Source organism: Diabrotica undecimpunctata, chromosome 4 (assembly GCF_040954645.1).
Source record: "Diabrotica undecimpunctata isolate CICGRU chromosome 4, icDiaUnde3, whole genome shotgun sequence".
In the NCBI taxonomy this organism is placed as follows: domain Eukaryota; kingdom Metazoa; phylum Arthropoda; class Insecta; order Coleoptera; family Chrysomelidae; genus Diabrotica; species Diabrotica undecimpunctata.
Genome location: NC_092806.1, coordinates 81,151,398 through 81,167,353, shown reverse-complemented (window position 1 = coordinate 81,167,353; position 15,956 = coordinate 81,151,398). Strand labels below are relative to the sequence as shown.

The 15,956-nt window shown below is 29.3% G+C and overlaps 1 protein-coding gene across 3 annotated transcripts in view; it reads left to right on the top strand.

Annotated features, from left to right (window-relative positions):
- LOC140439726 (NAD-dependent protein deacetylase Sirt2-like) overlaps positions 1–15,956 on the top strand; it is a 522,839-nt gene that overhangs the window by 186,447 nt on the left and 320,436 nt on the right. For 2 of the 3 annotated variants that reach the window (XM_072529838.1, XM_072529840.1), the window contains one exon: positions 8,488–8,700. The exons of the other annotated variant lie outside the window; for it this stretch is intronic. In XM_072529838.1, coding sequence (XP_072385939.1) covers positions 8,488–8,610 — 123 coding nt within the window. In that variant the 3' untranslated portion in view covers positions 8,611–8,700. Of the gene's footprint in view, positions 1–8,487; positions 8,701–15,956 lie in introns of those variants that run through there. 3 annotated transcript variants of the gene reach the window in all.

Here is a 15,956-nt window from a genome sequence, read left to right as displayed (position 1 = left end):
GGTTTAACGGTGGATCGTTACATCAGAGATATTTTGGAGGAAATGTGGTTCCATACGTGGGATTTATTGGTGATGCCTTTATTTTATTGCATGATAATGCACGATGTCATACCGCACGAGCCACCACCACCTATCTGACTGAGATCGGTATACCTACAATAAATTGGCCTGCGTTGAGCCCGGACATAAATCCAATAGAGTATGTTTGGGATGAGCTTAAACGAAGGGTTCGAAACAGAAATCATGCACCAAGGAGCATAATGGAATTGAGGGCTGCGCTTAATGATGAATGGGAAGCAATGCCTCAAGAATTTATTAGAAAAGTCATCCGATCCATGCGAAATCGACTGGAAAGTGTAATTAGGAATAGGGGTGGTAATATCAGATATTGAAAAATAAAAAAAATAATTTCGTAATTGATGATTTCTCTGTTCATTACGTCTTTCTTGGGATAGTTCCAATGATGAATATTTGAGAAACTCTGTTCGTATAGCATATTGTTTTTATAATGCGTCTTCCAAATAATGAAATAGCGGTTTTTGTAAGTTCAATAATAAAGTTACTGTTTGCACATTACATCTTGTTATTTTCATACTTCTTACATTAAAACAGAAGTTGTAATCTCAAATATCGCTTTTGAGTCGATTGTTTTGCACTCAAGTATATATATATATATATATATATATATATATATATATATATATATATATATATATATATATATATATATATATATATATATATTGTTATGATATGTAAAATCGAGAAAAATATTGGTTTGTTTAAAAATATTTCAAAGTTCAAAAACATTAAAATAATTCAGATAAGTAGGATAATATCCAACAAACATTTCGGAGAAGGAAAGTTATTAAATTCTTGGATTACCTGTACTAAACAAAATGTAAGCTTTGCATAAATTATTTCTTTGTTATACTTGAGTGACCCGCATAATTTTAAGTGAAATCCAAAGACAATTGAAATACATTAATGCAGTGATTAAAGACAATAGAAGGGATTATAGAAAGAGGTTTTTGTTAGTTTTTAAGAATTATAGAAAAATATTATTTGTAAATAAGTTTTAGGAAATTTATAATTATAGGTAAAAATTTGTTTGTTATCGAAATGAAAAAATGGGGGAATTGTGACGAGTTTTGATTGGCGGAGATTGAAAAAGGTGGGATAAGTATGTAGGAAAAAGTTTAGCGAGATTGAGGAGAGAGAAGAGAGAATCAGTTGGTTTCCAAGTCTGTAAGACGAACAGTGATTGTTCTCTGGCTGTTCCCGAGATGTAGCAAGCAGTAGTGTTGAATGTTAGTGAGTTTTTGTGGAGTTCGTGTATCTGACAGAAGCTGAAGCAGCAAAATATTGTAAGTCATATTTTCCTACTTATATTCCAAGAGTCACTGTTCAGGCCAACGAGAGATTCAGTTTATCGTAAAGAGAAGATATTCCAAGAGTCATTTTTCACTCGGGCCAACGAGAGATTCAGTTTATCGAGAGGAGAAAGGCTATCATAATTTGAATGATTGTTGCTTTTGAAGGAGATCATTAAGGCCGATATACTTGCAACAATCTGTTGTAAGATTGCTGATTACATAGGGACCGGTTGAGAGGAGATAATACAGTCTACAAGGAACAAGGATTTGGACCACTCATCATCAGAGAGAGATATTTTGTTTTCTACAGTTTTTTTTCTTTTATTGATAACACAATTTTTACACGTAATTTAGAAAGGATATAAATATTTTGATTAGGAGAGTTAGAATAGTTTGGGATTTTGAGTTTTCAATGAATATTGTTTGTACCATTAATTTTGATTGTTCACGTACGGAGAACAAAATTTTGAGAATCCTTATATGAGATTTGTTTATTGAAAACTTTTGAGTGTGAATTATTTCATTATTTTTATTTCAATATATAGTGTTAGATCATATGTGTTTTTTATTATTCCGGTATTCTCTGGACCTTACCTTTCACATGTAATAGCATAGATATTGAAGCACGAATTTAACCCAGAGATAAAAGAATTAAAAATTGTGATAGAGTCATAATCATATCATTTAAATAATTTTAATTAATCAAAAAAATTAATTAGCTAATTATTGCTTGGCGCACCAAGACTTTAAATATCACAATAACTGGCGCCCAACGTGGGGCTTGAAAATATCGCAGCTTTACATTTGAAGGAAGGGAAAGAGATCTGGAATAAGTACAGGTAATCCAGAGATAAAAACATATAACATTGAGGGAATTTGAATTTGAAAGTATTTTGACAATTTTTCCAGGGAATATAAATTTGATTTATTGATTGATCGTAGTTAGTGGATATTTACTGCTATTGAATTATTTGATTTTATTTTCTTTACCAATCATACATTTGATATTTATTTTGAATTATTTGAATTTTACTGATTGCATATTTGATATTTGTCGTGAAAATTTAATACATTTGGGGAGAAATATTGTCGTGTTCTGAAACATATAGAGTGTTGTAAAATTTCACATTTGGCGGGGACAAAAACAGTAACGAAAAGAAACAACATGTCGACCACAAGGAGTCAAAGTAAAACGCAAGAAAGGAAAGAGGATAAGATAGAAGAGGAAACAATTATTGATGAAGGATCGGATAATGAAGGAAATACCACAATAATGGAGGAAAGAAAAGAAACAGGAATGCTGGAAAAATTATTAGCAATGATGCAAATACAGACACAAACAATGAATGAAACATCAAAGAAAATGGATAAAATGGATAGAAATCAACAAGAAACATCACAAAAAATGGATGAAACAAAACAAACAATGGAAGAAAACCAACGGGAAACAAGGCAAGCAATAGAACTAAATAACAGGAATATAGAGCAGCGTTTGGAAAACTATGAACAGGAAATTAAAGGATGTGTTGAGGGGATAAAGAAAGAACTAATACAACAGATAGAAGAAATAACCCTAAAGAATGCAAAACAAGAGACAGAGATTAAAGATATCCAAGATACAATGAAGGAGATACGAAATTTCCAGAAAAAGGAAATAGAACAGTTGGAAGAAAAATTTGAAATGGCGCTACAAGAAGACAAGAAAGAAATAGAAAAACAAATTGAGGATATCAGAAAACAACGAGAGATGGGAGACAGGAGAGAAGTACTCATCCAAAGTCCGGGTGACATAAAAATACAGTTTGGCGGGGATATTCGGAAAACACACCCAGTACCGTTTGTTAAAAATTTGAAAACCAAATTACAACATATTAGATATTTTGACGATTGCAAAGAAACAATTAGAAACCATTTGAAAGAAGGAGCAGCGTTATGGTATGAAAGCAAGGAAGATGAGTTTGAAAATTGGACAGATTTTGAAAATAATTTTTTCTCAACTATTTCTGGGGGAAAAATAAACAGAGAGAAATCAACCAAGAGCTACAGAATGGAAAATATCACGAAAAAATGGGAATATCTGAAGAAAGATATGCTTTGCAGATATATAACAATTCAAAATATCTAGAATACAAATATTCTACCGAACAGCTGGTAGAAATGATCAGCAGACATTTTGAGGAAACGTTGGAAGATCACGTGATTTTGAGAAACTATCAAGATATTGATAGTTTGTGCCAATTCCTTCAATTAAAAGAAGCGAAAAGAAAAGAAATGAGAAATAGAAGACAACATGACCAATATAATGGACCGGAAAGAAGGTATTCATCAAATTATGACCAGAGAAACCGACATCCCAGATCAACAAACGAATATAGGCCGAGAAATTACAATAATTACAATAGACAACAAAATTACGATAACAGGAATGACACACAACATAGAACATATGAAAATCACAACAGGAATAGAGATGCACAAAATCCTCCGAATAGGAATACTAACGAACAAAGGGACGATAGAAATAACCAGAGCTTCCAACAACAAAATAGAAGGGAGATGAATCATGTAGCAATAGGAAACGACAGACAAATTTCTAATTCTAATCTAATATTTTTAGATGCATTTATAAAACATAAAGCGATTAAAATTGTGATTGATTCTGGATCGGAGATATCGCTAATCAATAAAAAACTAGTAAAAGAATTAAATTTGGACAGATTTGTGTATAAGATTCCTAGGGTTGATTTAGTGGGTGCAAACAATAAAAATTTGACGACAGTAAACGAAGGCTTGGGAGTACAGATAAGAGTGGGAAACAAATTCCATATTATGAAATGTGTGGTGATTGAAGATTTAAATCATGATATGATAGCGGGAATTGATGAATTGAGGAAAAAAGATATCACCATAAATTTTTCGGAAAATAAACTGGAAATCAGAGCAGAACCAGACAACACAGGAGAAGAAAAGCAAACAGATAGGAAAACAAATTCTGGAAGGATCAATGCACAGGAAAAACGCAAAGAAATCGATATGACTGTAGAGGATAAACCGAAGGTACAAGAACAAGATCTAACAGAAAAGAAAAAGAGAAGGAAGAAAAAGAAGAAGAGTTCGAAAAGAAAGCAGGAAAATAAGATGGAGACCAGAGAAAAACAGGAAATAGAAGGTACAGAAGAATTGTTGGCAACCGACGATAAAACAGAATGGAAGCAGGAAGAAAAAGAAGGTATCATCAGAGAAATGAAAGGAATAGAAACATGGTGCTCGGAATACCAAAAGGAATTAGAGGATAAAAAGAAAACAGAAGAAAAAATGGCACTGATGGACGAGAATCCAGAATTTTGTGAAGAAGTATTATGGACAGTGAACACATGTGAACAAAAGGAGGATGAAAGAAAAATAAATTGTGGAGAAAACATGGGAAAGAAAATAGAGAAGATTTTAGGAAACCATGGAGATCTTGTTAATGAAGTAAACCGAGTGGCTAAAAATTATGAACTTTCTTTTAAGGGAAAATACTTGGAAAAATTTAAAACGAAAATGTATCCAATCCCGTATAAAGACAGGCAATATACGGGGTATTTTAACATTCACGACATTTATCAGTATCATAAGTAGATTTTAATAACATAGTGAAATAATTTGATCCTAGAAAACTTTTGTCATTTTTAAAATTTAACAAAGAGTTTTCGGCAGATCAAATGGCGGGGATTTGTTATGATATGTAAAATCGAGAAAAATATTGGTTTGTTTAAAAATATTTCAAAGTTCAAAAACATTAAAATAATTCAGATAAGTAGGATAATATCCAACAAACATTTCGGAGAAGGAAAGTTATTAAATTCTTGGATTACCTGTACTAAACAAAATGTAAGCTTTGTATAAATTATTTCTTTGTTATACTTGAGTGACCCGCATAATTTTAAGTGAAATCCAAAGACAATTGAAATACATTAATGCAGTGATTAAAGACAATAGAAGGGATTATAGAAAGAGGTTTTTGTTAGTTTTTAAGAATTATAGAAAAATATTATTTGTAAATAAGTTTTAGGAAATTTATAATTATAGGTAAAAATTTGTTTGTTATCGAAATGAAAAAATGGGGGAATTGTGACGAGTTTTGATTGGCGGAGATTGAAAAAGGTGGGATAAGTATGTAGGAAAAAGTTTAGCGAGATTGAGGAGAGAGAAGAGAGAATCAGTTGGTTTCCAAGTCTGTAAGACGAACAGTGATTGTTCTCTGGCTGTTCCCGAGATGTAGCAAGCAGTAGTGTTGAATGTTAGTGAGTTTTTGTGGAGTTAGTGTATCTGACAGAAGCTGAAGCAGCAAAATATTGTAAGTCATATTTTCCTACTTATATTCCAAGAGTCACTGTTCAGGCCAACGAGAGATTCAGTTTATCGTAAAGAGAAGATATTCCAAGAGTCATTTTTCACTCGGGCCAACGAGAGATTCAGTTTATCGAGAGGAGAAAGGCTATCATAATTTGAATGATTGTTGCTTTTGAAGGAGATCATTAAGGCCGATATACTTGCAACAATCTGTTGTAAGATTGCTGATTACATAGGGAGCGGTTGAGAGGAGATAATACAGTCTACAAGGAACAAGGATTTGGACCACTCATCATCAGAGAGAGATATTTTGTTTTCTGCAGTTTTTTTTCTTTTATTGATAACACAATTTTTACACGTAATTTAGAAAGGATATAAATATTTTGATTAAGAGAGTTAGAATAGTTTGGGATTTTGAGTTTTCAATGAATATTGTTTGTACTATTAATTTTGATTGTTCACGTACGGAGAACAAAATTTTGAGAATCCTTATATGAGATTTGTTTATTGAAAACTTTTGAGTGTGAATTATTTCATTATTTTTATTTCAATATATAGTGTTAGATCATATGTGTTTTTTATTATTCCGGTATTCTCTGGACCTTACCTTTCACATGTAACAGCATAGATATTGAAGCACGAATTTAACCCTGAGATAAAAGAATTAAAAATTGTGATAGAGTCATAATCATATCATTTAAATAATTTTAATTAATCAAAAAAATTAATTAGCTAATTATTGCTTGGCGCACCAAGACTTTAAATATCACAATAATATATATATATATATATATATATATATATATATATATATATATATATATATATATATATGTATATATATATGTATATATATATATGTATATATATATATATGTATATATATATATATATATATATACATATATATACTCACAACTTTACTACACTTTCTCTTTACTACACAATAAAATTTATTTTACTTTCAATTCGTGGCTTCTAGTATTTCCTGGATGCCGGCTTTCTTTAGGATAGACAAAGGAAATAAATATTATAACACACTTTATAACCTTTTAAAACAATCACCATTTATTTCAATACCATATATAACTATCAACATAAAAATTGTATACACTGAATTATCTATTCCTCAGAGCAAAAAAAAACTTAATTCTGTTATTTCCCTTTTAAAATCAATTTATTTAATTTACTGCAAAGTTGTTCTCATTAACTTTCTAAAAAACAAATTTTATTATGTGCAAATTTTATGACAATGAATTCAATTATTTTTATCAATTGCTTTATGATATGAGTTTAAATAAAATATATGGTGTACATATAACGCTTATTTCACAAACAAATTGACGTACCTTTCTTATTTTCTTTCCGCGATCTCTCCCAACGGATAGTGACTTAGTCTCCGGATTGTGTTTCCGAAATACTGTTCAATTTTCCAAAACACGTGTGGCTCTGCTTTCTCCCTCCAAAAACTGTTACACAAAAAACAGCACTCGTTCAGTTTCTCTCCAAATTAAAAAAAAATCACTTCCGACTCGTTTCACAATAATAATAATGGGACTCTTTCCGCAAATTGCGTCTCCCGCCTCTAATGGTTATCTTGTACAAACTTTATATAATTTTTTTCCTTTTCTTATAGATTTAGGAATCTCTTCAGACACAAGGAGTTTGAGATTCTCGACCTGGGTCTCGATTCGTCTACACCTATTTTGCTCATCAACTTAAAACTCACACACAAAAAACTTATACTTCTTTTTCACATACTATTTTCAAACTGGACTTCTTGTTCTGGCTGTTAAAAACGCAATAATGATTCCACAAACTGTTCTTAAAGTGGACCTTAAAAACACAATGATTCAAATCTCCTGGTTCAATTTTCAAGTCGACTGTCCTATTCTCCGTCGTATTTTCTAGCCAATCAACATTCATTCATACAAATTCATCCCACTATCAAACTTCAAATTTTCCTAATTTTAAATTTCAAGAAATCAAGCGTGTTTACTTCAATTGGTTTTTCCCCCTCAGAACGCCTATTCACAGTCGCTCTAAACGTGAAAATAAATATATTCTGTCTTAGGAAGCAACTCTAACATGGCTTCGTATGGACGCAAATAGCGACATCTGATATTAAAATCCGTAAACTAATTTTCGAAACCAAATTCAGATTTTTGCTTTAATCTGTGCCTTCTAAGAATTGCAAGGCAAAACAGACGTTGATAAAGATGTTATTAGAGACATGGGGAATCTAAAAATTGCATTCCACAACATATCTCCTCAACTAAGCAAAAATCCTTAGCGAATTGGTTTCTAGTACTCGTACAGAGTATATCGGAATAAAAGGAAAAAGACAGTTAAGATTTGATTTCACGTATAGTGCGTCTGTGTATCCGCGTATACGTATTTGACCCTAAAAGGGTTCTTTAGAACGGCTATTCACAGTCGCTCTGAACGTGAAAATAAATCTATTCTGTCTTAGGAAGCAATTCTAAGATGGATTCAGCTTTCCAAAATTTTACTGTTGCTAACGAAGGTGCAACCTCACCATATACTTCGACCAGGTCAGCTTTGATTTGCACATTCGTTTTACCCTTTTTGTGGAGGAACCGAACGATATTCGACTTTTTCCATTTCTCCGAAAACACAAAATTTGCTTGCTTTTGACGGCTGTAAAAACCAAACTAATTGTTTTTAAAACTTAAAATTTTGTCATAATTTTATTAAATCTGTTTTGCTATTGTACGTTGCTAACTATTAAACATTATAATATAATATATTTTAGGATGAATTACTACAAAGAGTTATAGAAGAACATGAAAAAATAGCCAAAGTTACAAATAGACAAAAGATAGACATAGTATCTGGGAAGAAGCCAAATTCAACAGAAAAGCAAGAATTGCCATAGTTGTACTAAAACATGAATGTTATTCAAATTAAAACTAAATAAGATCATTTGAAAAATGCTGTTATTCTGAAAATAAAAATGTTACGATATTTTAGTTAAATTATTTCACGAACATTTCACGGACAATGTGTAATACTTCGGATTGCTTTTACAGTCTGGATGAATGCATTTATCGCTTGGTTTTTGAAAAAAGCTATAGCTAAAGCCTCGGTAGCGCAGGGATAATATTGTTTTGTTACGAATGTAAAATCTCAGAGGCTGAAGGTTCGAATACGGGAAGTGATAGAATATTTTATTAAAAAATCTTATCATTGTGATCGATACTCGTTCGATTCACAGGACGCACACTACACTGAAAATTATTCTTTTGTTTTATCTACGGTCCCAGTGTAAAAAAGTTCTGTCAGTAAGTAGGGAGGCATTTTGCCCGTACATACTATAATGTATTTTTGTCTATGCGTATTTGTCTAAGGTATTCTTTCCATTTTCGGTGAAAACGAAAAGTGCACGTGAATATTCTCCGTTTTTATAATTTTTAAATCCATAACTTTTAACGGTGAATCAGCCATCAGTGTCTATTGCAATTTTTGGCTGCACTAATCCCCGATCCAAGAGACAGAAAGATGATATTGAAAATATAAAATATTATTCCACTTAGGTTTTGCGCAACCTTCCTCAGTTCCTTTTCTAATCCCAATAAATAGTCTTGAAATTTAACAGTTATCCGAATCCTTTGTGTTAAGGAGTATGAACAACTTATATACAATACCATCTTTTGTAAGTTTCCTAAAGTACAATCATCATCTGGTCATTTGTGCAGGCAGTGCAGCAAGCTCATATATTTTTTTCTATTCGTAAATCAGAACACTAATATCGGAATTGGACAACGATTAAACTACTTTATGAATCCCTATTTCTCTGTCACGACATAACTTGACAAGCTTTCTAATATATATATATATATATATATATATATATATATATATATATATATATATATGTATAGAAAACGGAGCTTTGAGGTTTATTGGGATTTGCAGCGGTGAAATAAGTGTACTCTTTTAACTAAGTTTCAAGCTTGCGAAAATGTTTATTTTCATCATCAGGAAAAACTGAAATAAAGTGCTAATGTTAGTAAAGCATCCTCGAAACCTATTAAGAGTGTAAAAGGTTATAAAAACTTACGTTATTGAGATTTGTCTTTCGTGGATGTTCTACTCACATGTGACAATATCACGCACCACTCATTGAGTGAGTCAATAATTAAATAATCTCTAAATTGCATGGTGTAAAAAAATATATGTATATATATATATATATATATATATATATATATATATATATATATATATATTGTTATGATGTATTGTTTGTTTGAATGATGAGCAATGAGTATTTTTAATAATATAGGGTTTTATCGCGGTTCTCAAAGAATTAGTTTGTAAGTACTTTTGTAAATTATCTTTATTATAACTATTATGAAACACACACATATATATATATATATATATATATATATATATATATATATATATATATATATATATATATATATATCTAACCTAGCCAATGTAAATTTAGAATAAACTATCTTTAAATTGATATTCTTATAAAACTAATTAAATTCTATAGACAATGTAAAATTTAAACAAACTATCTTCAAAATTGAAACTGTTATGACACTAACTAAATTATATTAACAAAATTTTGTACCTTTCTGTCACTGAATGCCTAAATGAACTGTTTTCCACTATATAGATTCTAATCACCACTGAATGTCTTCGTACTTCGGTTATCCTTGTTTTTGTGAAATTACTTTTTCCAATTATCAGCTTCTACCAATTTAAGATATATTTTTCTTCACCAGCATTTATAAACCACCAAGCAAACCAGCAAAACAGCATTTATATTTATTCTTCTTTTCAATATACCAATATCCAATTATTATAAGTTGATTTATACTAATCTCCAATCATAATATAATTTTAATTTCTTCCAATATTCTTCTAATATACTTTTTTAATCTTCAATAATTATTTGTGTATAATTATAAATGTGCATAATTTTTAATCTTCATTTAACTCACGATATTAAACAATTGGACTATTTGTAACTGATTGACTGTCTTGAAAATTCTGAACAATTGACTTCACTAACTAAATGAGTCTATCTTCTACTAACTTTCATAATAAACTGGCCATCTTGAATCCAAATCACGGGTATTTATATCTTTTCAATCTTCCAGAACCATCTGGTAAGAAATCATGTTCGATTTAGTTCTATTTCTTCTATATGGATGTTCTCGAAAAAAAATATCTATTCGATCCACCGACATAATCATTATTCCAGAATGTTCCAACATAAACACAGGTCAAATTCTGCATTCTGGAGAATTCCAGAATATATTTATATTCCTAAAAATTCTTAATTTCTGTCAGTCACTTACTGTATAGTTGGTTGCCTATGCACATGGCTCACTTAAATATATTTACAACATTAAAATACAACTTTTTACAATTATTATATGCTAATTTCTTAAAAATGCCCTCACATAAATAATTTTTATTAAATTCTCTAGTATATAACCAAATATCTAATATTATCTAACGTGTAACTTATAAATTAATTTTTTAAATAATATCATTTCAACACCCCAAAATTAAATTTAAAATAAATAATTTACTTATTATTTTTTTAAATATTAATTTTCTTATCCACATACCTTAGTAATTATAATAAATGAAATAATTTAATTTCCTATTTTAATTGTTCTATCAAATACATCCCTGTTCGCTGTCTATGTCAAAGCAGAGAACAACGGAGCACAGTTCGGCTATTCTATGATCAAACTGTCATGTCAAATGTAGCAATGGATGCTATATCATAGAATAAAATATAACCTTAATTAAAAATATAATCTATATTGTGTTCTGTTTATTTATAGACAAAATCTAGGAATTATTTCCATTCAACAGGCTTTCATCCATATGAATTGGTAAGTTTTATACTTTATTATATTAGAAAAACAGTTTTAGCAAATTATTTATAGAATCTATTTAGTATCTAACCCCAAATTATGATTTTTAGGGTACAAAATAATTTCCATATGTACAAGACAACAAGTATAATGTCAAATTGATTCAAAATAATGAAATCTACCATCTATTTAACAAATCAAGTCTATTGAATAAAATGGATATATCAGTAATAATATATTAATATAATATATATAATATATTACTTCTTTTTGAAAAAATGTATATTTTTCTTGATTTATTTTTAGTCCAACTTTGTCTAATCTATTTATTATAATTTTTAGGTGTTTCTCATGATCTTCAGCCGTTTTAGAAAAAATTAATATATCATCAATGTAGTGAATTACAAAATGTTCATATTGATCCAAAATATCATGAAGACATCTACATAGAGCACTGCAAGATGATTGAAGTCCAAATGGTACTACTTTGAATTGATATACTACTCCATCTATCTGAAATCCTGTATACTGTCTACTTTTTCTTTCTAGAGGTATTAACCAAAAGCTATGCTGTAAATCAATTTTAGTGAAACATGACATTCCTGTAATTCTTCCTAGTATTCCATCTATACTCATTGGTGCTTCAAATTGCTTTTCAGTAATCTTGTTAATATTCCTTGCATCCAAACATAACCTGATTTCACCTGATCTTTTTCGTACTACTACTATGGGGTTAATAAAACGTGTGTCTGCCTTCTCAATGATCCCATCTTCTAACATATTATTAATTGTTTTGTTTACTTCTTCTCTGTATTTATATGGTATTGGGTATGATTTTGTTTTAAAATCTTTTTCTTCTTTAACTTTTATACTATGGATATAATTCTGTGCAATTCTATTTTCTTTATTGACAAGTCCCTTGTGTTGCTGCAATATGGAAATGACCATTGATTTATATTCTTCAGGGCAATTTAAAACTTTCATCACATCTTCTTCTTTACAAACAAAATTATTCTTCATTATGTACTCATTATTCCTTGCTTCCAATTTTACGCACTCCGCCTCGTAGGCATCCATCTGCTTAAAATTTCCATTCCTTAAATATTCACTACAATAATTATTCTTTACATTCTTCTGGGACATTTCCCTATCATCAAAATACATTTCTTCTTCATAAACATCATTATTTTCTTTTAATAATATCCTATCAACTCTTATTCCTTCTTCCACCTCATCTTTCTGCATAAATTTAATTATTTGCCCTTCCAAAGTTACCATTTTTTCTTCAAAATCTATCTTTACTTTCTTCTTTTCCAATTCATCATTTCCCATTAATATATCAACACATAAATCCTTGACAATAAATCCTTGCATATTAATTTCTTTATTAAGAATATTAATTTTAAAATTGGCTAGTTTATCAATTTCACCCAACTTCTTATTATTTGCACCAATAATTTTAATTTTTGGAATCTTTATTATATCTGATAGTTTTAATGTATTAAAAATAAAATTTTCCGAGACTAAAGTACTTTCTGAACCAGTATCTATCATAATTTTAATCATTTTATTTTTGGCCAAAGCATTTATATAAATTAAATTAATAGATTCAATAATTTTATCTTCATCTAAAGAAATAAATTCAGTAGGTTTTTCATAATAGCAATGGCCTAACTTGTAATTCAGAAAGTTTACTGAACAAAATTTTGATTATTAGAATTGTCAGATTGTATCTGACCACTTGGATCTGATGTCCTATGTCTTTCCCTACTATGACTTCTACTCACATTTTCTTGCCTTGTACTATTTAGTTCCCTGTCTTCGCAGCTTCTATTCCTTCGTACACAATTTACCTGTCTGTTATGGTTAGGTCGCTCTGTATTTCTTCTATTGTTAAAATCTTGTCTATTATTATTAGTACTGTTATTAAATTGTTGTCTATTATAACTAGTATTATTATTAAAATTCTGTAAATTATTACCATATCTATAATTATTATATGATTGTCTATATTGTTGATTATCATTTTTATTATATTGAAAGGTATTATTGTTTTTTCTGTTGTTATTATTACTTGTCATATTGCCTCTTTGTATTCTTTGAATAAAATTAATAAAACTAACTATTGTTTGAATATTTTGTACAGTTACTGTTTGCACAACATCAGCATCAAAATGTCTAGATACATTTAAGACTGTTTCTTCCCCTCTAAGTGGTGGTTCTAAATATTTTGCAACTGTTATCAGTTTTAATGCATAATCTACCATATTTGATTTTAAATTGTGATTATACTTTCCAAAATATAGAATTTCTCTAAACTTTGCTTGCTCTAATTCACCCCAATAATAATTTAAAAATTTATTTTCAAATGTTTCAAAGTTATCTAAATCATTTTCAATACTAGCAAACCAAGTTGCTGCATTGTCATTTAATGTCATTCTAATATAATCTTTAATATCATTAATATTATTCACAAATCTTAATTTATGTTTTAAACTATTTATGTATACTTCTAGGATGCAAATTTTTTATATTACCAGAGAATTTAATCCCAGTCTCATTTGTTAAATTTAAGTAAGATCTCCCTATGTCTCTCATTTGTGAAATATCATCTATTCTCTGTTCCACATTTCTTATTTGATTACTATTTATTTGGATATTTTGTTGTATATCGTCTAATTTTTCTTCTGTGTTTCTCCTGTCTTCGTTAATTTTTACTTCTAAGTTACATTTCTGCAACTCTATTTTCTGTTCTATATCTATCTTATTATCTTGAATAATCCTCTTTACTTCTGTCCTCTCATTTTTTATCCTTTTCTTGTAGTCATGCTGTATATTTTTTATTTCATTTGCTACTTTCTTCTCTGCAGCTTCAAGTTTTTTATCCATTTGTTTTACAATTTTATTATTATTATCTTCTATTTTCTTTTCTAATTTTCTATAATTCTCTTCTAATTTCTGTTCCATTTTTTTCATGTCTTCTTTCACTTGTTTTGAATTCTCTTCCAATTTTTTATGTCTTCTTTGATTTCTTTTGAATTCTCTTCCATTTTTTTCGTATTCTCTTCCATTGTCTTGTTCATCTGCATCATTAATGACATCAAAGCTGCCATATTGACATTTTCCTCTCTTTCTGGATTCATTTCTGCAGTATCTTGTGGAACTTGAACTAAACTCTCCTTTTGTATAGGTTGTGTTTCTACTTCCACATCTTCTTCATTCTTTTTCCTTCTTGTACCTTTCTTTCCTTGAGACATTTTGAGACTTTACTTGTTCAAATATAATTAAAATAAAATCTATAATTTTTCCTTTCTACTGATAATTAATTTAATTATATGAGAGCACTTATCTTCCCAAACTAATTCTTTTAAATAGAGAGCCACCGCGTTGGGTGTCAAATTGTTATGACATTAACTAAATTATATTAACAAAATTTTGTACCTTTCTTTCACTGAATGCCTAAATGAACTGTTTTCCACTATATAGATTCTAATCACCACTGAATGTCTTCGTACTTCGGTTATCCTTGTTTTTGTGAAATTACTTTTTCCAATTATCAGCTTCTACCAATTTAAGATATATTTTTCTTCACCAGCATTTATAAACCACCAAGCAAACCAGCAAAACAGCATTTATATTTATTCTTCTTTTCAATATACCAATATCCAATTATTATAAGTTGATTTATACTAATCTCCAATCATAATATAATTTTAATTTCTTCCAATATTCTTCTAATATACTTTTTTAATCTTCAATAATTATTTGTGTATAATTATAAATGTGCATAATTTTTAATCTTCATTTAACTCACGATATTAAACAATTGGACTATTTGTAACTGATTGACTGTCTTGAAAATTCTGAACAATTGACTTCACTAACTAAATGAGTCTATCTTCTACTAACTTTCATAATAAACTGGCCATCTTGAATCCAAATCACGGGTATTTATATCTTTTCAATCTTCCAGAACCATCTGGTAAGAAATCATGTTCGATTTAGTTCTATTTCTTCTATATGGATGTTCTCGAAAAAAAATATCTATTCGATCCACCGACATAATCATTATTCCAGAATGTTCCAACATAAACACAGGTCAAATTCTGCATTCTGGAGAATTCGTTAATGTTCTATTGATAATTTTGTTGACATTTAGGCTTTTCAGATCAGAATAAACATTTAAATCATTAAATATATATAAATTAAACATTTTAAACTAACATTATTATTATAACCCCACTTTATATTCCTAAAAATTCTTAATTTCTGTCAGTCACTTACTGTATAGTTGGTTGCCTATGCACATGGCTCACTTAAATATATTTACAACATTAAAATACAACTTTTTACAATTATTATATGCTAA